General features: G+C 41.8%; 1 protein-coding gene across 2 annotated transcripts in view; it reads right to left on the minus strand.

The window, feature by feature from the left end:
- MFSD10 (major facilitator superfamily domain containing 10) overlaps window positions 1-25,768 on the minus strand; it is a 103,102-nt gene that overhangs the window by 31,262 nt on the left and 46,072 nt on the right. For both annotated transcript variants that reach the window (XM_030191132.1, XM_030191133.1), the window contains exons 6-7: window positions 14,921-15,032; window positions 10,582-10,693 (exon numbers count right to left, since the gene is read on the minus strand). In XM_030191132.1, the coding sequence (XP_030046992.1) occupies window positions 10,582-10,693; window positions 14,921-15,032 (224 nt within the window). The remainder of the gene's footprint in view (window positions 1-10,581; window positions 10,694-14,920; window positions 15,033-25,768) is intronic.

Consider the following 25,768-nt stretch of genomic DNA (forward strand, 5'->3'; position numbering starts at 1 on the left):
ATTATGGGTGTCTTTATAACTTGGCTGTCTTGATGAGTCCCAAGGACTGAGTTGAGAACCTCTGTCCTAGTGGGAAATGAATAGGGACACCGAGGGGAAGAGCAAGTAGTTGGAGAAGGGTAACACAAAGAAGGAATGTAGGGGGAAGCACAATAGAATAAAAGCTAACAGAAGGAGATTTTGGTAGGGTGAGACAAGGAGATGGGATTGAGAAAAGAGTAATAGATGGAGAGGGATATTGCTGCTATGTTGAGGATGAGAGTGGGAGATGGAAAGGTAGTAGAAGGATAGGCAGCATGAATGGAGTTGGAAAGATAACAGGATGACGGGTGGTGGCTTGTTCAAGTAGCATAGAGTTCTTTTATAGTGCCTGTTGGTTTGGCTTTCAACTGCTTCAGCATGGCTGCACCACACATCTGACCTGTCCTTCCCTTCATTACATTCTTAATTCTTGCATTTTATATCACTGCAGAGGTAACTACAACTTTGGATCTCCCTCAGAAGCATCTGTTTTCCCTGTGTACCATGTTCCTCCGAGGCCCAGCCCCCCCCCTCATTTCTTTCTCAGGACCCCCCCCCCCAAAAAAATAGTGGCCAGACAGGCGTTTTCTTGCTTCTGCAGGCTCCCTGTGCTCTCTACTCCCTGTCCCGCAATCAGGCAAGCTGAGCTCTCCCTCCCTTCCTTCTGGTCCAGCTGGCTATCTCTCCTCCCTGTTTCCAGCAGTGAGCCATGGCATGGGCACCACTGAAGACAGCTGCTTCTGGCTGCCCCGGTCCCACTGCTGCTTCATCCCGCCTTTTCAACTTCCTGTGAGTGGGACGAAGCAGCGAGACAGACGGGGCAGCCGTGGCTCACTACTGGAAACAGGAGAGATAGCCAGTTGGACCTGAAGGAAGGGAGGGAGAAATCAGATACCTGACTGCAGGGACAGGGAGCCTCAAAACAAAGCAACCACACCTGTGAGCTTCCACATTCTCATTCTTTATTGTTGGTACCATTTTTATTTGATCCCACTTATATTTTCAAACATGCAGCATACAGATAGATGTACACACCGAGGAAGTATAATAATGGAATAACTTTTCATAGGTAGAGTAGTAATTTGATATAAATTATGTGTCATTTGGAGGAACAGGTTATAGAGACCCACAGAGAGGGGGCACTGGAAATGTAGGAAAGGAGTTGCTGGAGTCAACCCACGGAGGGGGCTGCTGGACCCGAAAAGGGAGCTGGAGGGAAGAAAGAAAGGCATTGGACCATTGGGGGGAGGGTTGGCTGGAGGGAAGGGAGAGAGGCGTTGGACCCATGGGAGGGTAGGACTGCAGGGAAGGGAGAGAGGTGCTAGACCTGCAGGGGAGGAAGGGAGGGGAAAGTACACAGAGAGGCAATGCTAGACATGGGAGGGGGTACATGGACACAGAAGGAAGATGCTAGACATCGGGGAGAATAGGAACGCAGAAGGGAGATGTGGACGTGGGGGGGGGGGGGCATAGGGACACAGAGGAGTGATGCTGGACATAGGTGGAGGGGATAGGGATAGGCTTAGGGATCTCTCTGGCCAGGGGGCAGATGTCCTAGTTGCACCCTCTAACACCATCTCTGGCATTTGTGATCTTTATATTTTGCACCGTATAGGATGAAATGCATAGTTTTCTATTTCTGTGGTGTGGCTTCTTGTGGTTTTAAGTTAATATATGTTTATCATTTTTGGTCAGCTATTATGTATTTGGCATTTGTGCGGTGTGTGTGTGTGACCAAGGTATTCTGTTAGCATGAATTTTCTGCGTAGCATTCTGTTGTAATTTGGCTTGTTCAATTTTCCTGATAGGGGAGGGGAGGGGATATTTGTGAGGGGAGACAATTATTTTTTTGACCCTTGCTCTGTATTGTTTGTGATTTATAAAATGACAGTTGTACAGAATATTATTTCTTTTTATACTTTAATAAAACTTAAATATAAAATCAGAACGAGGCTTGTGCAGATGGGATCTGACAGAGCTCACACGGACAGGGCAGGGACAGAGCACGCAAGAATGGGGACAATTCCCTATTCCCAGGCCTACCACCTAGAGCCCTTCCCCCACCAAACCAACCCATTCAGAGCTCATTACCTATTCTCTCCCATCCTTCCACCCCACCTTTTCGTTCCCTTCCCCTTCACACCCTTCTGCCTCATATCCACTACCAGAGTAGTAGAGAATCAGGAAATCAGTAATTTCTGCACATAGACACAAGAATTTTTGCCACTCTATCATCAGAATTCGAAAATTAAAGAACCTGTTTCTCTTTTCTTGGTCCTCTACAGTACAGCTTCCTGTTGTTCTTGTATCTGAAACTGGTCTCTCCAATCCCCTGTCCATTTTTTCTCTAACTCCGTAAGGTGAGCTTCAGCTATTTCCAATCTAGCATTGAATGCTTTTTCTTCAGGTCTTAATTGCTAGGTCTGCAATTTTTGCATTGGCACCCCTGATCTCATGCAACAATTGGCCCACATTGAAGCATTTGAAAGCCAAACCACCAGGCACCATAAAAAAAACTCTATGCAGACCAAAGATGCTTCATCTATGCAGGAAGGTGGAAGGCCTGGTACAATGGAGTTGTTGTGTGCTATTCAGAACCCAGCCCAAAGAGAATTATCGAAGAGCAAAGTAATAATGTGGGCCACCACTTTGCTCTTCAATAATTCTCTTTGGGCTGGGTTCTGAATAGCACACAACAACTCCATTGTACCAGGCCTTCCACCTTCCTGCATAGATGAAGCACCTTTGGTCTACATAGAGTTCTTTTATAGTGCTTGGTGGTTTGGCTTTCAAATGCTTCAGCATGGCTGCACCACACATCTGACCTATCCTTCCCTTCAATACATTCTTAATTCTTGCATTTTATACCACTGCAGAGGTAACTACAACTTTGGATCTCCCTCAGAAGCATCTATTTTCCCTGAGCGCCATACTGGAAGTCCAATTAGAACTCTCTGTACAGCGTGTAAGTTTGACCACGTGTTCTCTTGTCCTCTACCAAAATTAATGGCTTCCTCTTATTGTTTAATAAATACATAAGAACATAAGTATTGCCACACTGGGACAGACCAAAGGTCCATCACGCCCAGCATTCTGTTTCCAACTTTTGCCAATCCAGGTCACAAATATCTGGCAGGATCCCAAAAAAAGTACAAAACATTTTATGCTGCTTATACCAAAAATAGTGGATTTTCCCCAAGTCCAATTTAATATGATCTATGGACTTTTCCTTTAGGAAGTCGTCCAAACCTTTTTTTAAACTCTGCTAAGCTAACCGCCTTTACCACATTTTCTGGCAACGAATTCCAGAGTTCAATTACACGTTCAGTGAAGAAAAAGTTTCTCCGATTCGTTTTAAATTTATTACTTTGTAGCTTCATTGCACGCCCCCTAGTCCTAGTATTTTTGGAAAGAGTAAACAAACGATTCACGTCTACCCGTTCCACTCCACTCATTATTTTATAGACCTCTATTATATCTCCCCTCAGCAGTCTTTTCTCCAAGCTGAAGAGCCCCAGCCGCTTTAGCCTTTCCTCATAGGGAAGTCGTCCCATCCCCTTTATCATTTTCATTGCCCTTCTCTGGACCTTTTCTAATTCCACCATATCTTTTTGAGATGCGGTGACCAGAATTGAACACAATATTCGAGGTGCGGTCGCACCATGGAGCGATACAAAGGCATTATAACGTCATCATTTTTGTTTTCTATTCCTTTCCTAATAATACCTAACATTCTATTTGCTTTCTTAGCTGCCGCAGCGCACTGAACAGAAGGTTTCAATGTATCATCAACGGCGACACTTAGGTCCCTTTCTTGGCCGGTGGCTCCTAACGTGGAACCTTGCATGACGTACTCATAATTCGGGTTCCTCTTTCCCACATGAATCACTTTGCACTTGCTCACATTAAATGTCATCTGCCATTTAGATGCCCAGTCTCCCAGTCTCATAAGGTCCTCTTGCAATTTTTCACAATCCACCCGCGATTTAACTACTTTGAATAACTTTGTGTCATCAGCAAATTTAATAACCTCACTAGTTATTCCCATCTCTAGATCATTTTTAAATACGTTAAAAAGCAGCGGTCCCAGCACAGACCCCTGGGGAACCCCACTAACTACCCTTCTCCATTGAGAATACTGACCACTTAACCCTACTCTCTGTTTTCTATCTTTTAACCAGTTTTTAATCCACAATATGACACTACCTCCTATCCCATGACTCTCCAATTTCCTCTGGAGTCTTTCATGAGGTACTTCGTCAAACGCCTTCTGAAAATCCAGATACACAATATCAACCGGCTCACCCTTATCCATATGTTTGTTCACCCCCTCAAAGAAATGCAACAGATTAGTGAGGCAAGATTTCCCTTCACTAAATCCATGGTGGCTTTGTCTCATTAATCCATGCTTTTGACTATGCTCTGTAATTTTGTTCTTTATAATATTCTCTACCATTTTGCCCGGAACCGACGTCAGACTCACCGGTCTATAATTTCCCGGATCTCCTCTGGAACCTTTTTTAAAAATTGGCATTACATTGGCCACCCCTCCAATCTTCCGGTACCACGCTCGATTTTAAAGATAAATTACATATTACTAACAATAGTTCCGCAAGTTCATTTTTCCATTCTATCAGTACTCTAAGATGAATACCATCCACTCCAGGAGATTTGCTACTCTTCAATTTGTCAAATTGCCCCATTACATCCTCCAGGTTTATAGAAATTTCATTCGGTTTCTCCGACTCGTCAACTTTGAATACCATTTCTGGCACCGGTATCTCTGTCAAATCTTCCTCGGTGAAAACCGAAACAAAGAATTCATTTAATCTCTCTGCTACGGCTTTGTCTTCCCTGATTGCCCCTTTTACCCCTCGGTCATCTAGCGGTCCAACCGATTCTTTTGCCAGCTTCCTGCTTTTAATATACCTAAAAAATGTTTTACTATGTGTTTTTGCCTCAACACAATCAAGTCCCTCTTTGCCTTCCTTATCAGCGCTTTGCATTTGACTTGACATTCCTTATGCTGTTTCTTATTATTTTCAATCGGTTCCTTCTTCCATTTTCTGAAGGATTTTCTTTTAGCTCTAATAGCTTCCTTCAGCTCACCTTTTAACCATGCCGGCTGTCGTTTGGTCTTCCATCCTCCTTTTTTAATACGCAGAATATAATTGGCCTGGGCTTCCAGGATGGTGTTTTTGAACAGCATTCACACCTGAAGTACAGTTTTGACCCTTGAAGCTGCTCCTCTAAGTTTCTTTTTCACCGTTCTTCTCATTTTATCATAGTCTCTTTTTTGAAAGTTAAACGCTAATGTATTGGATTTCCTGTGTATACTTACTTCAAAGCTAATATCAAATTTGAACATATTACGATCACTGTTATCAAGCGGCCCCAGCACCATTACCTCCCGCACCAGATCATGCGCTCCACTAAGGACTAGGTCTAGAATTCTTCCTTCTCTTTTCGGCTCCTCTACTAGCTGCTCCATAAAGCAGTCCTTGATTTCGTCAAGGAATTTTACCTCCCTAGCATACCCCGATGTTACATTTACCCAGTCAATATCGGGGTAATTGAAATCACCCATTATTATTGTGTTGCCCAGTTTGTTTGCTTCCCTAATTTATTTTAACATTTCTACATCCATCTGTTCATCCTGGCCAGGCGGACGGTAGTACACTCCTATCACTATCCTTTTCCCCTTTACACATTGAATTTCAATCCATAGAGATTCCAGGATGTGTTTTGTTTCCTGCAGAATATTCAACCTATTTGAATCAAGGTTCTCCTTAACATACAATGCTACCCCTCCACCAATTTGATACACCCTATCACTACGATATAATTTGTACCCCATTATGACAGTGTCCCACTGGTTATCCTCCTTCCATCAGGTCTCATAGATGCCTATTATATCTAATTTTTCATTTAGTGCAATATTTATTTATTACATTTGTACCCCACATTTTCCCACCTATTTGCAGGCTCGATGTGGCTTATATCAAGCCGTAGAGGCAATCGTCAATCCGATAAATATACAAATACAATATAGTGTAGTGATCAGGAAGCATCAAAAGAACAGGGTATACAGGGAAAAAGGAGGGAAGGGTAAGAATGTCCAAAATGGTCCATTAATTTGCTGTGTTGCAGGATGTAGGGACGTATGTTGGATCCTTGGGGTAGGCCTTTCCGAATAAGCTGGTCTTGAGTGATTTCCTGAAATTAAGATGATTGTGAATAGTTTTTACAGCTTTTGGAAGTGCATTCCATAGTTGTGTACTTATAAAGCATAAGTGGATTTATATTTGAGGCCGTTGCAGCTAGGGTAATGAAGGTTTAAGTATGAACGGGATAATCTGGATGTATTCCTGGATGGTAGGTTAATTAATTTGGTCAAGTATCCTGGGGCTTCTCCGTAAAGAATTTTGTGAACTAGGGTACAGATTTTGAAGGTGATTCGCTCCTTAATTTGGTAGCCAATGCAGTTTCTCTCGAAGAGGTTTAGCACTATCGAATTTGGTTTTACCATAAATTAATCTGGCTGCAGTGTTTTGGGCGGTCTGAAGTTTTTTTGTAAGTTGTTCTTTACATCCTGCGTAAATTCCATTGCAGTAGTCTAAGTGGCTTAATACCATTGATTGTATTAGATTACGAAATACTTCTCTCGGGAAGAAAGGTTTAATTCGTTTAAGTTTCCACAACGAGAAGAACATTTTCTTTGTAGTGGAATTTATTTGGCTTTCAAGTGATAGGTTGCAATCAATTGTTACACCAAGTATTTTTACACTCTCTGAGATTGAAAGGGTAAGATCTAGGGTGATTAGATTATATTCTAACTCTCCCATCTTATTTCTTAGGCTCCTGGCATTCGCATATAGACATTTCAAACTATGTTTGTTATTCTTATTTACATCATGCTCAGTTCTTGATAGCATTAACTTGCAATGTTTTGTCTGATTTTTATTTAAGGACACCTGATCTACTACAGTCTCTTTTGCAACCTCACTACCGGGATAACCTATCTTCCTTGTTGTGGTGATATCTTTGAAAGATATCTTACCCCGAACCATGCGCTTTTGAGCAACTGTCAGCCTTCCCTCAGTTTCTAGTTTAAAAGCTGCTCTATCTCCTTTTTAAATGCCGATGCCAGCAGCCTGGTCCCACTCTGGTTAAGGTGGAGCCCATCTTTTCGGAATAGGCTCCCCCTTTGCCAGAATGTTGCCCAGTTCCTAACAAATCTAAAACCCTCCTCCCTGCACCATCGTCTCATCCACGCATTGAGACTCCGGAGCTCTGTCTGTATCTTGGGCCCTACACATGGTACAAGTAGCACTTCAGAAAAAGGAAATTAGAAAAATCATCTATTGTGGATTAAGAACTGGTTGAAAGAGAGAAAACAGAGAGTACGATTAAATGGTCAATATTCTCAATGGAGAAGGGTAGAGAATGGGGTTCCCCCTATGTGTCTGTCCAGGGACTGCTGCTTTTTAACATTTATAAATGACCTAGAGATGGGAGTAACTAGTGAGGTAATTAAATTTGCTGATGACACAAAGTTATTCAAAGTTGTTAAATTGCAAGAGGACCTTACAAGACTGGGAGATTGAGCATCCAAATGGAAGATAATATTTAATGTAAGCAACTGCAAAGTGATGGATTTAAGAAACAGGAACCCAAAATGTATCTACATGATGCAAGGTTCCACATTAGGAGTCACTGCCCAGGAAAGGAATCTAGGTTCTTATCGTTGATGATACATTGAAACCCTCTGCTAAGTGTGCAGCAGCGGTAAAGAAAGCAAATAGAATGTTAGGAATTATTAGGAAAGGAATGGAAACCAAAATGAGATTATAATGCTTTTGTACTGCTCCACGGTGTGACCGTATCTTTAATACTGTGTGCAATTCTGGTCACCGAATCTCAAACAAGAAATAGAAAAGCTAAACAGAAGGGCGACGAAAATGGTAAAGGGGATGGGACAGCTTCCCTAAAAGGAAAAGATAAAGCAGCTAGGGCTGTTCAGCTAGAAAAAAAAGAGATGGCTGCGGGGAGATGTGATAGAGATCTATATAATACTGAATGGAGTGGAACAGGTAGACATGAATCGCTTGTTTACTCTTTCCAAAAATACAAGGATTAGGGGGAACGCAATGAAGCTACTGAGTAGTAAATTTAGAATGAATCAAAGAAAATATTTCTTCAGGCAATGTGTAATTAAAGTCTGGAATTCATTGCCAGAGAATGTGGTAAAAGCAGCTAGCATAGTAGGTTAAAAAAAAGTTTGGATAATTACTTAAAAGAAAGGTCCATAAGCCATTATTATGATGGACTTGGGGAAATCCACTACTTATTTCTAGGATAAGCAGCATAAAATCTGTTTTATTCTTTGGGATTTAGCCAAGTACTTCTAACCTGGGTTGGCCACTATTGGAAACAAGATACTGGGCTTGATGGATCTTCAGTCTGTCCCAATATTGCAATACTTATGTTATTATGACATTTTACTTCCTTGCCACGTGATTTGAGGGCAAAATTGTCCCAAGTCAAATTTAAAACTGGTCTTAAAAACTTACTTGATTAATCATGCCTTCCGCTTTTGCAGTTTAGGCACCTTCCCCTGCAAGAGCATTAATTTTTAATTGCATTCCATAAACTTAGAACCGATGCTGCTATTATTTCTTTTCTGTTACTTTCTTCCTCCTATCCTCTCCTATTTATTTTTAACATTCTTTTCCATTTGTATCAATTTATTATGATTGTAAACTGCTTTGTTGCAATCCTTAAATGCAGTATAGTAAATACTAAATAAACTATAAACCAAACCATACATGCTAGACTGAGGGGACTGCCATCGACATTAAGGAAGTCTGCATTGCTTCAAGCAATCAATGGGGCTTGGAGAGAGATTCTATTAGACTGCATCATTCAGCAGAATATTTGGTGTTTACCATTTACGGTGAAATGATGCATTTGCCCCAAGTCTCCAGGACTAGAGATAAGAGTGAGAAGAAAAGGGTGTGGTTCTGAGGGAGCAACCAATGGCTATGGATGGGTCCTTGCTTACTTTTGATGAATTGATGAGACATTTCAGGATAAGGAATTGAGATGTTTTCATGCACTTACAAGTCCAAAGTTATATCAGAGAGGTGAGGAAAGAACACCTTTCAAGTGAGTTCTGCTCTAATAGACCAATGATCAGAAGCAAATGCGGGTGCTAGAGGCCAATAGCGAAGTACTATTGTGCTCAGGCACAATCCTCCCGCACTTTTACCCCATGATCAGAGAAAATAGCGTGCTTAAATTTGCATGCTATTATCTCTGATCATAGGGGCAGTATAGCCCAGCACTGTTCCAGCACTATTTCTAGAGCACTGTTTGGAACAGAGCGGGGCATCTGATCATCTGCCTGTGAGTTAGAAACATTTCTCACATTTGGAAAGATATAGTGGCCAAAATTTGTAAGGCTATGATTACACTAATCGCATCAGCTGTCCCAGAAGAATGTAAGGCACTGGCAGATGTGTTAAATTTGAACCCGCAGCTGACAGTTAATGGAGTGCTAAAAGATGCACAATATAAAATGGTCCATCAAGCTTTTTTCTCCCTGTTCATGACCTTTCAGGTTGTGAATATTCAGGTTAGCTGTGTGACGACCCCCTCCCCCAATTCTGAACTGTATTAACTCATTAGTGCCCAATGTTCCCATAATAAGCCATATGGGAACAAATTGATGGGAACACTGGGCACTAATGGGTTAAATGTGGGTCTTTGCATCACATGTTTTGGATATGCCCCAAGATGCAAGAATTTTAAAGGGAGGTGTAATATTTTCATATGCATGATTTATCACATTTATTTTTTTTTTTTTAATTTCTATAGTGCTACTAGATGTACGCAGAGCTGTACACTTTACATACAGGTATTTTTCTCTGTCCCTTGAGGGCTCACAATCTGTTTTTATACCTGGGGCAATAGGGGGTTAAGTGACCTACCCAAGGTCACAAGAAGCTGCAGTGGGAATTGAACCCAGGTCAGAAGGATCAAAGACTGCTGCACTAACCATTAGGCCACTCCTCCACTCCATTGCAACTCATGAACCATCTCACTTTTAGTTTTATCATTATGTCATATTTTTTCAGTTATTTATTTATATTTGTTTTATTTCCTCACATTTTTAAAACATTTTTATGATGGATGTAATTCACAGATCATTTTCTATTTTTATTCTTATATATATGTTTATATTTTTTGTTATAATTGTTATTTTACCTGGCTGTTTTTTTTAGGACCTCTGAGAAAGGCCTATAGCCGAAACACGGCCCTTGTTGGGTCACAGATGTCAACAGATTTTGTATTTCACCTTTGGAAAATAAACTGTTGCTTTGGAAAGTTGAACTTTGGACTTTTTTGGTCATCTCTGGATCAGTTTTTGGTGTCTTCCACCCTTTTGCTTCCTGCATGTGTCTTGTGGAAGATCTGATTTTCCCCATTTTGTTGTTCCAATGCTCTTTAACAAATTAAAATAAGGCTGCATTGTCTATAAATGGTGATATACACTACCTGCTAAACTGGAATCGCTGGTGCGTAAGGAAGCTTATTGTATATTCCAAGCCAGAAAACAAGAAGAGGTACAGAAAATATACTAGGCCAAGGACTTTCAGATTCTGAAAACCTGCAGAAAGAAAATAAAATGTTTTAAAAAAAGAGACCTCCACCTTAATGCTCAAAGCTAAGCTAACGTAACACAGCATCATCTTACTATAAAACACCTTGAGGTGGTCAAATAGTCCAGATGCTTATCTGGAATGTCCATGCTGTTCACTTTTGTACAATGCTGCCTCGTTTCACTGCAAGCAGGAGAGGAAACTTAACCAATAGCAGAAGCTTTAAGATCCAGAAAGAAGCAACTACTACATTGCATAAAACAAAACTAGTTTCAGAAAAACCGAGCCACATGTTAACAAGTCCTACCCCAAGGCAACCATATGCTCATCTCAGGAAAATTATCATTGACCAATCCTTATATACAAGTTAATTTCACAAAAACACCTCAAAGTCCAACTCACTGTTAAGACTATGTGGTACAACAGTATTAAAATCAAAAATAAATTTCTGTTCTTCTTTTAAAAGAATGCTATTAACACCTTTCCTCTGCCAGGAGGTCTTGATCATCTTAATCACATAACATCTTAAATCCTCAAAAATATGATTATACTCTTGGCAATGTTCTACCACTGGTGCAGTCAATACTTTCCTCTTCAAAGAGCTTTTGTGTTCCAAAAGTCACGTTTTTGTTTTCTCTGTTTTTCCTACATAAAATTTACCATATGGGCATTCAGCAATGTATATAACATTTGTGGAGCTGCAGATGGAGTAACACCTTAATTCAATATTTTTCCCAGATACTGGATGCAGAAATACTGTTGTGGGCATTGATATCTCGCACACTGAACAATCCCCACAGGGGAATTGGCCTGCAACAGAACGCTTGTGCATACATGTGTCAGGTAATGCAGAAGGGACAAAAAGATCATGTAAATTACGCCCTCTTGAATATGCAACTGTAATCTTATTTTCTCTAAAGCATTCATTCAATTCAATTTAGGTCTTAAATACCGCTAATATCCCCTGTTTAGGGTTCAGTGCGCTTTACATCATTAGTGGGACAGCAGTTACAGATTTATAAGTAAGACATTGGGTAAATACATTCTTTTTGATTAGTTATAGTCTTATAAAGTATTATACAGTATGATTATAGTTTGAGTTAAATTAGATGTTTCTAAAGTTCATAGGGGATCAATGATCCGTATTATATTCCAGTCTTTGGGGAGAAGTAGATTTTTAGCTTCTTCCTGAACCTAAGGTAACTGTTCTCTGCTCTGGTAGTCCGAGGGAGTGAGTTCCATAATGTGATCCCTGCCACTGAAAAGAGCAAGTTAAAGATCTTCTAAGTTCGGACTCCCTTGTGAAACGGAGGGGCTAGGATCAATTGTTCTTTTAATCTGTTGGAGTGAACGATACAAACAGATGAGATGTTGATCAGGAGTGCAGAAGTAGCACCTTGAAGAATCTGAAAGATTAGGCAGGCAGCTTTGAACTTAGTTCTTGCAGCTACTGGTAGGTAAGGTGAAACACTGGTGTATCTAGTCAGTTTGAAAATTAATTTTACCGCTGTGTTCTGTATGACCTGTAGTTGGTTTTTTTTTTAGGTTTGCTCTTAATGCCAAGAAATAGGGCATTACAGTAGTCCAGGTGTGGTAGGATCAGCATTTGTGCCAGCAACACAAAGGCTTTTTGATCAAACAGTGACCTGATTAGACAAATTCTCTCATTTTAAACATTGTTTTCTTCCATAGCTAGTTGATATGGGGTATGAATGATAGGGAGGAGTCAAGGATGACTTCAAGCACTCTGGCTTCTGATTCAATTGGGAAGGTGTTGTTGTTGGGTAGTGTTATTGAAGTTGGGACCTCAGCTCCTCAATTCCGGAACCAGAAAATCTTTGTCTTTTGGGTACTCAGTTTCAGCTTGTTTGCCAGGGCCCAGGTCTGAGTGGTGTAAATCCCGATTGTTACCGGTCGGGTTGGATCTTGGTGAGAGGATTTCAGAGGTAGAAGGAGCATAATGTCATCAGCATATGATAGCAATAGTTCTCCTGAATCCAGGTGTATGGAGCTAAGGGAGGACATAAAGAAATTGAACAAGATGAGGAGAGCAGGGATCCTTGAGGAACCCCACATTTCAGAACCCAGTAATTGGAAAGGTTTTTGTTTTGTTTCATTGAGTAGCTTCGGTTTGAGAGGAATTCATTGAACCATTTGAGGACTAGTCCAGTTATTCCAATCTGTTTTTAGTACTTAGAGCAGGGCTTCAGTGCTATGGTGGCTCTGAATCTGAATTGGGTCTGGTGTAATGTGGAGAAAGTGTCCAGATATTCAGAGAATTGTTTACTAACATATGATTCAAGCATTTTTGTAAAGAGTGATATACTAGCCAGTGGGTGATAATTTGCTATAGCGGCTGTGTCTAACCTTGAGCCCTTTAATAGTGATGCAAGGATGATTTTGCCCATGTCCAAAGGAAGAGAGCTAGAATTTAGTAGTCCATTAAGGCAGTCTGTTAGCAACTTAACCACCTCTGTTGGGGTGGTTTGGAAAAAGAATTCTGGACAGTGGTCTAAGAAGCAATGTGAGTGTGAGCATTTTAGTAGTAGTGATTTCACATCGTCAACTGATAGTGGTTGGAAGGATTCCCATAGTTGGTTTGCTTTAATTCCCTGGCTTGAATCTAGGGTGGAGTTGGCTCCTAAGTCATAGTCTTTTAAGTTTTTTCTTTTGGATTACGTTTGGCTAGGTCAACTCTAATTTGACTGACCTTGCTTTCAAAGTAGTCAGATAGATCTTGAGCAGAAGGGACATGCTGTTGCTCTTTGTAAGGAGAGTGGATGGAGGTTAGGTTTCTAACTAGGGTGAATAGTTTTTTTTATTGTCAAGGGTATCCTGGCCTACTAGGGTGCTATAGTATTTTTGCTTAGAGTCTGTTGCTTTATGTTTGTAGTGGTGAAAGGAGAGTTTCCATTTGGGACTGTCATCTGCAGCTTTGCTTTTTCTCCATTTCCTTTTGAGGGTTCTACAGTTTTGTTTTTGTTGTGATAGCTCTTCCCAGAACCAGGGCGATTTTTGGGTTGCTTTGACCTTTTTGGTAGTAATTGGTGCTATTTTATCCAAGACTGTTTTGACTTTGGTGTCCCAATCCGATTTTACAGATTCTTGCGTGGGGTTTCAAGGCTAAGAAAGTTTTTTAGCTCATTCCAGAAGCTGAATTCGTCGATTTTCCCTCAGGTAGTTATTAGCTTTACAAGGTGATGGTTGGGGTGGTTTGTTAGGCAGATATTAATGGTAAAGTCGATTTGGTAGTGATCAGACCATGTTATAGGCTTCCATTTGGAAGATCCACTCAGGTTAGTGGGATAGGAAGTTAGGAAATCTAAAGTATGGCCTTATTCATGGGTTGGACCTCTGCCATGTATAGTGAGTTCAGTTGTTCTTAAGAATGATTTAAAGTTGTGAACACTGGTATCCACATCATTCTCTAGGTGTAGCTTTATATCTCCCAGGATGACTATTCTTGGAAATTGGAACATAGCGGACGAGATGACCTCTAATATGGTAGGTTTGGCCTTAGTCCAAGCTCCCAAAGTCTTTTTAATTTTCATAGTAGGAATTTGCAGTAGAGAGTTGCACAGGGACAGAAATCTAACCCATCCTTGCCGCCCATCCCCGCTGGAATCTAGCCCATCCCCCGCCTTTCCCCATCACAAGTAATCTCTTCCATCCTGGCCCCCAACCCGCCCAGCCCCTACCGCACCGCACCGCACCGCACCAGAGTCACCTTGCTCTTCCCCCCTCCCCCAAGAAAGAGATCTGCATGAAAAAAATATTTTTATTATTTTGACCTACGAAAACCACTTGTCCCTGAAACATGCTCAAAACAAAAAAATGGATTTGTACAAAACAGATGAGGTGAAGATGTGATTCCATGTGCCCCAATGAGAATTTAATTTTACTTCCCATCTCTCTCTTCCTCTTCCTTAAACTTCTTATGTGTTTGTCCCATGCTTTCTTGGATTCGGATACAGTCTTGGTCTCCACTGGGAGGCAATTCCACACAACCACCATCTGTCCTGTAAATACGTATTTCCTTAGATTACTTCTGAGTCTATCCCTCTTTCACCTTCATCCCCAAAATTCCTTTCGGTTGAAACAGACTCACCTCCTGTGCCACAGAGGTATTAAAATTCCTCTATCCTTTCTCCCCTCTGCTACCTTTCTTCCAAAAATATATGCTTAACAACAGAATAGATACATCTAGTGCAAAAAAAAATTTAAACATTACATACTTTCTCTGGAGGGAGAAGAGTCTTTTCTTCTTGTGATTGCAGAGAATTGAAATAAACGAAAAGGACTGAGTAAATCCACAGCTTCTTGAATCCCAGACATAGCTGAGGATAACTAAACAGAAGAGAACAGGATTAATGCGAGTGTGGTAATCAGAAGAAAAGAAAAGATGAATCAACATCAGCTGTTAACAGGGACAGAAGCTGATGACCATCACCTTTGCTTCTTGAATGTTTGGTATTTTGGTAATCTTTAGAGGAGTAGGCAACAAAAGGGTTATGTAAAATTTGGAGTATTAACATTCAGATTACAGCTGGCATCTGTCCTATTACAATGGACAATCTTTTTTAAATTAAGAAAATACACTAACTTAAATGTTTGTTGTCTTTCAAAGATAAGAAATATGTATTCTTTGAACCTGAACAGTTACGTACATTCCTTAATATGCAGAAGGACTAGGGTTAAGCCCAGACAAGAGGTCCATTAATATAGGGGCAACCTCCTGCTTGTTTCTTTAAAATAATTTATTTTGTTTTGCCAACTTCCTTTGGTATAATTATTTATCTTGAATCCACCTTTATTGTGGACTATTATACCAGTATGGTTTGTATTTTTCCTTTATTATATTTATTTTTTATTGTTAATGATGGTTTTCCATATACTGTAATATTCTGTCAAACATTTTGTCTTTGTATGTAACTGAAAATTGATAAATAAAATTTAAAAAATAAAATAAAATACATTAACTTATAATATGGCAGAAAATCCACATTTAATTATTTTCACTGGTGGACAAAGACCAAGCAGAATCAATAGCACAGACTAAACAGCTCTCAAATACTCGATATCTCACTGTCTGAATAATCAAACACAACTCAACAAAGCAGTGTTGTGCTCATGTTACCTCTTAAATTGTCATTCTTGAAATTACTACAAACAAGGGCCAAACTAATACTCCAGTGACACAGCCAGAAATTATTGGGGGGAGGGGAGGGGCCCCTCCCCCCAACATCCATTCCTTGCATTTCCCTGCCCTCCCCAGCTCCACGTTGTCCCTCTCCACTGAAAATTAACTGCAATGTAGCTGGTGAGGATCCCCAAGCCCTGCCAGCTACAGAAATCTGGATAGAGTGCTGCCACAGCCACAACTACACTTAGAAAGTGCTGGCAGCAACTCGAGCCTCTATTGTGGCACCACAAGCACACTGATGCCCTGATGATCAAAAGCAAACAGCAAACTTGGGCGCTAGATGCCATTAGCGCCGTACTAGCGTTCACATTTGCTCCTGCCAGATGATCGGAGCCAGTGATTGTGTGCAACAAGCTCACTGGCTCTGAACACAATTAGCATGCAAAACAGGGCATTCCCTATTCCTTCCCAATGCTCACCAAACAAGCGCGCTGCTCCCGCAGCAAACCCTATGCCAGTTCAGTGGAGAGGAATGGAGAGACCCTGTCATAGATACATTTGCATGCTCACAGGCTTCCCCCACACCCCCTCCCTCCCAAGTAATACCTGGTGGTCCAGCAGGACCCTATTGCCTCCCCACTCATCTTGGTGGCCTAGTGCCACCACCCCCCCCCCTCTTGATTAACAAAAGGGGCTGACGGTCCGGTGCACCTCCATGCCCCCTGGACTAGTCTAGGCCCCACACACACACACACACACACCCATGCAATACCTATAGTTCCCCCTCACCATGGTGGCCTATTGCCACCACCCCCAAGCCCCCAACCCCCCTTCCCCGTACCTTTAAGCAGGAGAAGGGAATAGCACTCCCTCCTCCTGCGAGCACCACATTCAAAATGGTGCCACCCTGCCCTGCCTGGTGCATCCTGGGATGAACCGGGCATGCTTCCCTACCATTAAAGGGAGTTTCTCACTTATATAGTAGGGAAACCCTGCCTGGCAGGGCAGGGCACCACCATTTTGAATACAGCACTCGCAGGAGGAGAGAGTGCTACTTAGAAACATGATGGCAGATAAAGGCCAAATGGCCCATCCAGTCTGCCCATCCTCCGCAACCAACTCTTCCTTTTCCTAAGGGATCCCAACTGCTTGTCCTATGCTTTCTTAAATTCTGATGCAGACCTCGACTTCCGCCTCCTGCTTAAAGGTTCAGGAGGGTTGAGGGGGCTGAAGGTCCACCAGACCTCCAGTCCCTTTCACTGATCAACAGGGGAGGGCATTAGGCCACCAGGGTGAGGGGGGCAACAGGGTCCCACTGGAAGTATTATTTGGGGGGGGGGGGCTGGTTTGACCAGGTTTTTTTTTTTTTTTTTACAGCCCAAACCTTTCAAACAACTTCTGCGGGAGGATTGTGCCTTGGGTACATGTCCAGGCACAATCCTCCCACAGAAGTCCCCCGATGATCAAAACTAGTAGCGTGCATAAATTTGCATGCAATTAGTTTTGATCATTGGGGCTTTATTTCCCATGCTGTTCCGGCGCTAATTTTAAAGCACTATTCGGAACAGCATGGGGTTTGCAGGCTAGCACTGCCCAATGTTGATTAAATGAAAGCAGCATCAGGAGGCATGCCTGCTAGCACCAAAGGTGCTAACGGTGCTGTGATAGAAGTTTGAACTGTTGTCAACACTAGAGAATGAAGTAGTTACAAAGTTTGCCCCCATCTCCGTGAACTCTGTCCCCATCCACAGAAGCCTCAAACTGCTGATTTCATATTTAAATCTTTTTATTACAGTATAAAAAGAAATATTCTTAACTGTCATTTATAAAGCAAAAATAGAAGATACATACATCCCCCCCATCTTCCCTCCCTCCTCCCCTTTCACAAACATCCCCATCCCCTACTCTCCCTCCCTGTCCCACTTACAAAGCTGTCCAAAACAAGTAAAGTCAGAAACAACACAATTTATACCTAATTGTTTAACCACCCTTAGGATTCACCTTTGTGTTTAAAAAGCAGAACTATGTGCATGTAAGTACTGAATAAACGAATTAAAACAACGTTTAAAGCAAATTCCTTTAATGCGTAATACTGGTAGCAAGCAATAATGAAACAGTGATGGAATATTCATTCACATAGAAAACAGCCTTAGCCAACAGATTTATTTTCCACTGAACATAATTAACTTTGTATGAACTTGGCGCCATGGCTAGTAGTGTGCTGAACTGGACAATCTTACCACTGTTATCACATTTTAGACTAACTGAACTTAAGTACAGCATGAGGGAAGCCCTTCCCTCATTACCTCTCTGTGAAACAGCAGTAATAAAATAAGGCAAGTGTATTTTTATAATATACCATACCACTGCATCCCACAAAACAAAAGGAGCAAGTTCCCACATGCCATCTTTTTCTTTTGATGCAGGCACAGGAAAAGATGATGTTAAACGCCCACAGGAAAGTCTCTCTCAAGTCAACCTTCATATACATTCTTAAAATCTAACAGTTACTAATAAATTGTTTAAACAGGTTTTCAAAGCTTTTCTGAAAAGGAAATTTTGCAATGATCTGATTTCAAAAGAAAGATATTTAACGAAGACTAACATTCTACTGAAAAATTGTATTTCCATTCCTGTTTTATGATTTTACTGTAAACTGCTCAGATAGAACTATCGATGGGCGGTACGTAAAATGGAAATAAACTTCATATTTGTGACACTAATGATATCTCTGGAAACTCTGACAGCCTAGCCTTAAAGCTACCCATTCAAATTGTGTGGCACACGGTTCTGACCATGAAGAGGAAAGCAACAGTTTCAAGCTAAAAAAAAGTTTCAAGAGAGTTTTTAAAAACTTGGCTCTAAGTAGGTTCTCCCAAATTCAGATTGAATCTTCAAGTAGGTAGAGTTTGGCGATATTGTCACTACCCCCTGGCCTACCCTCCTCTTCCTTTGTTCCTACTTCCCTTTCCTTTCTTCCCCCTCTCCCTACCTCGGTTCCCTTCTCCTCTCTCCTTACATAAGAACATAAGAGTAGCCATACTGGGTCAGACCATCTAGCCCAGTATCCTGTTTCCAAACAGTGGCCAAGCCAAGAAACCCAATTAGTAACAAAATTCCATGCTACCAATCCCAGGGCAAGCTGTTGCTTCCCCCGATGTCTGTCTCAATAGCAAACTATGGACTTTTCTTCCAGGAACTTGCCCAATCCTTTTTTAAACCCAGATACACTAACGGCTGTTACCACATCCTCTAGCAAAGAGTTCCAGAGTTTAACTATTTGTTGAGTAAAAAAATATTTCCTCCTATTTGTTTTAAAAGTATTTCCATGTAACTTCCCTGAGTGTCCCCTAATGTTTGTACTTTTGGAACGAGTAAAAAAAAAAATATTTTTTTTAAATTTATTTATACTCATTCTTCACCACTCAGGATTTTGTAGACCTCAATCATATCTCCCCTCATCCGTCTCTTTTCCAAGCTGAAGAGCCCTAACTTCTTTAGCCTTCCTTCATACAAAAGGACCTTTTCTAATTCCGCTATATCTTTTCTGAGATACGGCAACAAGAACTGAACACAATACTCAAGGTGCGGTTGCACCACGGAGCAATACAGAGTCATTATAGTTATGGCTGTCCATTTAACACGTTAACGCAATTAATGCGTTAAAATTTTAAACTCATGTTAATAATTTTAACATATTAATCGCATTACATTCTCTTTCTGCCTGCTACCTCTGTCTCTCTCATCTCTCCCTTTGTCCTCTTCTTTCAGCTTTATCCTACTTCCACCTTGCCACCACCCCGCCTTCTCCTGAATGCACATGGTCTGGTATCTCCCTCTTCCTTCCCCCCTCCCAGCTTGCTTTACTGTCTGAAGAACCAAGGTGGTGTGCAGCACTAGACACACGCTACTTCTTTCAAGCTGGGAGCCCTCCCTCTATAGCTCCCGCCTCTTATGACAGAACTTCCTGTTTCCTGTTGGCAGGACACTATTCGCTACAGAGGGAGGGCTCCCAGCTTGAGACAAGCGACAGTAAAGGCAAGCAGGGAGAGTTGGGGAGAGTCAGATGCCTGCGTAGAGGGGGAGAACAGAGGCAGAGAAAGATGTTGGAACCAGTGGGAGAAAACTGAGAGACTGTTGGATGGCTGGTCGGAGGAAGGAGAGTGCAAGATGCCAGAGTGCAGGCAAAGGGGAGAGGATATACAGCCAGGCCAGGCAAAGATGCCAGGGTCTGAGAAACAAACAAGAGAGATTGTGCCCATGCAGGGGAGGGGATAGGAGGGTAAGGGAAGGGAGAAGGGAAGAGATGGTGCCCTTGGAGGGGGGGGGGCTTAAGGGATGGCCATAGAGTAGAGGGAAGGAAAGGGAAGAGAAGAAAGAAGAGAGAAGATGGTGCCCATGGAAGGAGGGGAGGGGTGCAGAAGGGAAGAAAGAAGAGAGAGAAGATTGTGTCCATAGAGGGAGGGGAGAGGAGATAAAAGGTGAGGAGATGGGGCCCATAAAGGGGAAGGGAGGAGAGAAGAGAGGAAATTGTGCCCATGGAAGGGAAGGGAAGAAAGAAAGAAGAGAGGAGATGGAGGGGAAGTGAAGGACAGAGACTAGATGAAAACTAGACAGGAGGAAGAAAAATGTAAAAAATTTGAGCTTAGGGCAGGAAGTGAAGAGAGAAAAGAAATAATGAAAGGATAGGATGCCCTGAAAACTGAGTTCAGAGCACAGACAGAGGTTAAGCAGAACCATTAGCAGGGAACTAGTTATTTAAAAAATTAAGTCACCAGCCAGCAAAGGTAAGAAAAATTATTTTATTTTCAGTTTAGTAATTAAAATATGTCAGTTTTAAGAATTTACTTCTACTGTGTATATTTTTCACTGTACATGAGGAAATGTGAGGGGGACTCTTCATGCATTTAATCGTTCTGTTAAAAATTTTTAGGTTTAATTTCTTTTATTGGTTTTCAATACAATATCATATAAGCAAGAGAGCTCACAACATAACAACAAGCAACATTTTACAAATCATGGCAATACTGGAGTTCACATTTAAGAAGTAACTATTCACATCTAGAATCACATTAAGAAAAAGGGAAGAAAGAGGAAAAGGAGAGGAAAAGGGGGAGGGCTGGAGGATACAAATCAAGGTATAAAGCTTGCATAGGCCACAAAATACATCAAACTTAGTGCTTAACGCTGTACTGAATCAAAATAAGATACACGTGGTAGCCATTTTTCCCTATAGGAAGCGAAGCGAAAAGACTTCTTCGCAAGATGTAATTTGAATTTGTACATTTGGAGCAACAAGTTCCACCATTCCAACAGTCATGTGATTAAAACTTTTAATCGATGAACAGCCCTAATTATAGTATTTTCGGTCTTATTCATCATCCCTTTCCTAATAAGTCCTAGCACCCTGTTGCTTTTATGGCCGCCTCAGCACACTGAGAAGAAGATTTCAGCATATTATCTATAATGACACCTAGATCTTTTTCTTGAGTGCTGACCCCAAGGTGGACCCCTAGCATCAAGTAACTATGATTTGGAATTTTCTTTCCAATGTGCATCATCTTGCCATTTGTCCACATTAAAATTTCATCTGCCATTTGGATGCCTAGTCTTCCAATTTCCTAAGGTCTTCCTGCAATATTTCACAGTCTGCACTTGTTTTAACAACTTTGAATAGTTTTGTATCATCTGCAAATTTAATCACCTCACTCATCGTTCTGATTTCCATATTATTTATAAATATGTTAAATAGAACCAGTTCCAGTACCAATCCCTGTGGCAATCCACTGTCCACCCTCCTCCATTGAGAGAAATGACCATTTAACCCTACCCTCTGTTTTCTGTCCAATAACCAATTCCTAATCCACATCAGAACTTTGCCTCCTATCCCATGACTCTTTAATTTTCTCAGGAGTCTCTCATGAGGAACTTTATCAAAAGCTTTCTAAAAATCTAGATACACTACTCCTTCTTTATTTTAGTTTGTCTTGTCGTGAATGCCCTAGTTTGATTGCTTCACACGCTTTCCTAACAATATTATGGAGCTCCTGTCCTAACTCTTATTTGTTTTCAGATTGCAAAACACCCAGTTCTGCAAGTCAGCTTGAGTGGAATAGCAAGTTTTAATAAACTATACACTCATTCTGCACATGGACTAGCTTGCTACACACACTGTAACTTAAATCACTTCCTTATCTTTTGCTTAACTATACAAAGAATTTGCCTTTAAGTTTAGCTAACCATTATCCGAGCTGATTCTGTACCATGCATCTTGTTCTCATCATATACATGCACTTGGTCCCTCAGCTATATGGTACGCTGTATTACAGAAAATCATTAGCATCATATCTATGTTTGTGGAATGTTCTAATGCAAGTTTATTAGGTGTATCATTAGTATTATGCTAACATTGTATTTATCTCTGGTATTTGAATTCCAGTGTTGTTAAATGTGTATATTTTTGATACTGTTTCACGGTAGTTCTATTAGTAGGTTTCAATTTACTGTTGTTTTCAAGTTTACCTCATTTATTGTATTTATGTTTATACTTGGTTATTTGTCAGACTTGTGAGTTCTTGTACCAAGTAGAGCGCTGCGGAGCCTGGTACTCGGACCAGATTCTGCTTGGTGGCCGGACAACCCCAGGTTTCACCTGCGCTGACCGCTGTTCCCCAGAGGTTGAGCCCCTAGGTGCGGGCAGCCTGCAGGACTTACGAGACCGAGCTGGAAGCAGGGTGGTGAACGTATCGGCCAGGCAGGCAGCAGGTCAAGAGAGTAATCCAAGTACAGGCAGAGTCAGTAGGCAGGCAGCAGGTCAAGAGAGTAACCCAGGTAGAGGCAAAGTCAGTAGGCAGGCAGCAGGTCAAGAGAGCAATCCAGGTAGAGGCAAAAAGTAGGCAGGCAGCAGGCAGGGGAGTAATCCAAGAACAGGCAACGTCAACAGGCGGGCAGCAGGCAAGGGAGTGATCCAGGTATAGGCAATGTCAATAGGCAAACAACAGGCAAGAGAGTAATCCAGGCACAGGTAAAGTCAATAGGCAGGCAGCAAGCAAGACAGTAATCCAGGTACAGGCAAAGTCAGCAACGAGGGACAAAGTAGAGAAGAAGCAAACTACTGAGCAAGTACCACCTACCAAAGTAGAAGCAGAAGCATGGAGTCCGGGAAGAGCTCAGCTGATAAAGTGCTGGCGTCTGACATCAGCAGGAAGAAGGGGCAAAGCCATAGGACAAGAGCAGGGGAAGGAGGAGCCAGAAGACCAATAGGAGAGGAGCAAGGGAAGCCAGGCAGAGGAAGAGCAGACCCAGGTGGGTGGAAGCAAAGCAATCAAGGAGCCTGCAACCACCGTCTCTCTGAACAAACCCAGAGAAGAACTACACACACATGGTTCAGGACTGGGCCAGTCAAGTGTGCGTGTCGACGGAACCCTGCGCAGCCTGAGGACACCGCTTGCATTGAGGTAGGGGACATGACATTATTTTACTATTGTTGTTATAAGTTTTATTTTAAACTGTACCTGCTGTGTACCACTTTGGGTGAATCTCTTCATAAAAGCAGTTAACGGGCCCTAAAGTGACCGACTGGGTTAGGAACTAGTTGAGTGGAAGGCAACCGAGGGTAATAGTAACTGGAGCTTATTCTGAAGAAAAGGATGTTACCAGTAGTGTGCCACAAGGTTCAGTTCTTGGGCTGGTTCTTTTTAACATTTTTGTAAGCGATATTGCTGAAGGGCTGTCTGGTAAGGCTTGCCTCTTTTCAGATGATACCAAAATCTGCAATAGGGTAGACAACCCTGATGGTGCAGATAACATGAGGAAGGACTTAGCAACGCTAGAGGAATGGTCTGGAATTTGGTAGCTTAGATTTAATGCTAAAAAAAATGCTGGGTCACATGTTTGGTCACACATTTGGGCTGCAACAATCCAAGGGAACGGTACAGTTTAGGGGGTGAAGAATTTTTGTGCAAGAAAGAGGAGCTGGACTTGGATGTGATCATATGTGATGATCTTAAGGTAGCCAAACAGGTAGAAAAGGCAACAGTGAAAGCTAGGAGGATGTTTGGGTGCAAAGGGAGAGGAATGGACAGTAGGGACAAGGAGGTGATGATGCCCCTGACTGGTGACACTTCATTAAAATATTGCATACTATTCTGGACACCACACCTTCAAAAAGATATAAACAGGATGGAGTCGGTCCAGAAGGTGGCTACTAAAATGGTCAGTAGTCTTTGTCATAAATTGAATAGGGATAGACTTAAAGATCTCAATATGTATTCTTTGGAAGAAAGGCAGGAGAGGAAATGGAGGAGTGGCCTAATAGTACAGCGGGCTTTCATCCTGGCACTAACTATTAACTATATTCAGCTCCTTATGAACTTGGACAAGTCACTTAACCCTCCGTTACCCCAGGTACAAAAACTTAGACTGTGAGCCCTCTAGGGACAGAGAAAGTACCTGGATATAATGTGTACAGCATTGCTATACAAATGATTTGTAGAAGGGAGATAGTTTAGAGACATTTAAATACCTGTGTGGCATAAATGCACAGGAGGCAAGTCTCTTTCAACTGAAAGGAAGCTCATTAATTCCCGTTGGTGAAAAGAGTGCCCGTAGACCAGGGGGTGGCCCATGGAGATTGCAGGGTTTAGAAACACAGAAACATGACAGCAGATAAAGGCTAAATGGCCCATCCAGTCTGCCCATCCTCCATAACCACTAACTCTTCCTTTTCCTAAAGGATCCCAAAGTGCTTGTCCCACGCTTTCTTAAATTCTGACACAAAGTCCTCATCTCCACGATGCCATTCCATGCTTCCACCACCCTTTTCATGAACGAATACTTTCTTAGATTCCTCCTAAGCCCTCATTCCAGAGTTTTCCATCATTTGAAAAAGGCTCACTTCCTGTACATTAAAGCTCCTGAGATATTTAAACATCTTTTATCATATCTCCTCTCTCCCTCCTCTCTTCAAGCATATACATGTTGAGGTTCATAAGACCGCTTACCAATTTTGAAGACTGCCCTCTGGACCGACTCCACTCTGTTTATATCTTTCCATAGGTGCAGTCTCTAAAATTGCACAGTACTCTAAATGGGGCCTCCCCAAAGACTTATACAAGGGCACTATCACCTCTTTGTGCCTGCTGGTCATCCCTTTCCTTATGCACCCAAGCATCCTTCTGGCTGTGACCATCACTTTTTCTACCTGTTTGGAAACTTTAAGGTCATCAGACACAATCGGACATTTTTATAAGTCAATAGGGGCTGAAGAGCAGGGCTTAAAAGTGAGACCATACACAAAAAAACAGTCACTCAATGGTAAGGCCTGTCCTGCTGCAGGCAGAATGTAAAAAAGATCTGTTCTTTTCCTTATTCAATCCCTCCACCTAGGAAACAATGTGGGTTAAGCAGAAAATGTGAGGATGACACTCCCACTGGGGTGCTGAGGGGGGAGGGAGGGAATGGTCCAACTTTTTTTCGGTCTTCAGGCCTTTTCCACTTTCCCTTCCCCTTTACCTTTTGAGTGCTTGGCCACTGTTATGATTTATGGTTTATTAACATTTAATATACCAATGAAGGATGAAGGTGAAAGGGATTAGAAGTAACATGAGGAAATACTTCTTCACAGAAAGCGTGGTAAATTCGTGGAACGGCCTCCCCGTGAAATAGTGGTGACAAAAACAGTATCTGAATTCAAGAGAGCTAGGGAGAGGTATACAGGATCTCTAAGGAAGTGATAGGGAGAGTAGATGGCATGGATGGGCAGACTGTTTAGGCCATATGTTCTTTATCTGCCATGTTTCTAAGATGGACTGTTTTTCTCTAGGATAAGCAGCATAAAATCTGTTTTAGTCTTTTGGGATCTTGCTAAGTACTTGTGACCTGGATTGGTCACTGCTGAAACAAGATACTGGGCTTGATGGACCTTCGGTCTGTCCCAGTA

The sequence above is a fragment of the Microcaecilia unicolor genome, chromosome 2 (assembly GCF_901765095.1).
Source record: "Microcaecilia unicolor chromosome 2, aMicUni1.1, whole genome shotgun sequence".
Taxonomy (NCBI): Eukaryota; Metazoa; Chordata; class Amphibia; order Gymnophiona; family Siphonopidae; genus Microcaecilia; species Microcaecilia unicolor.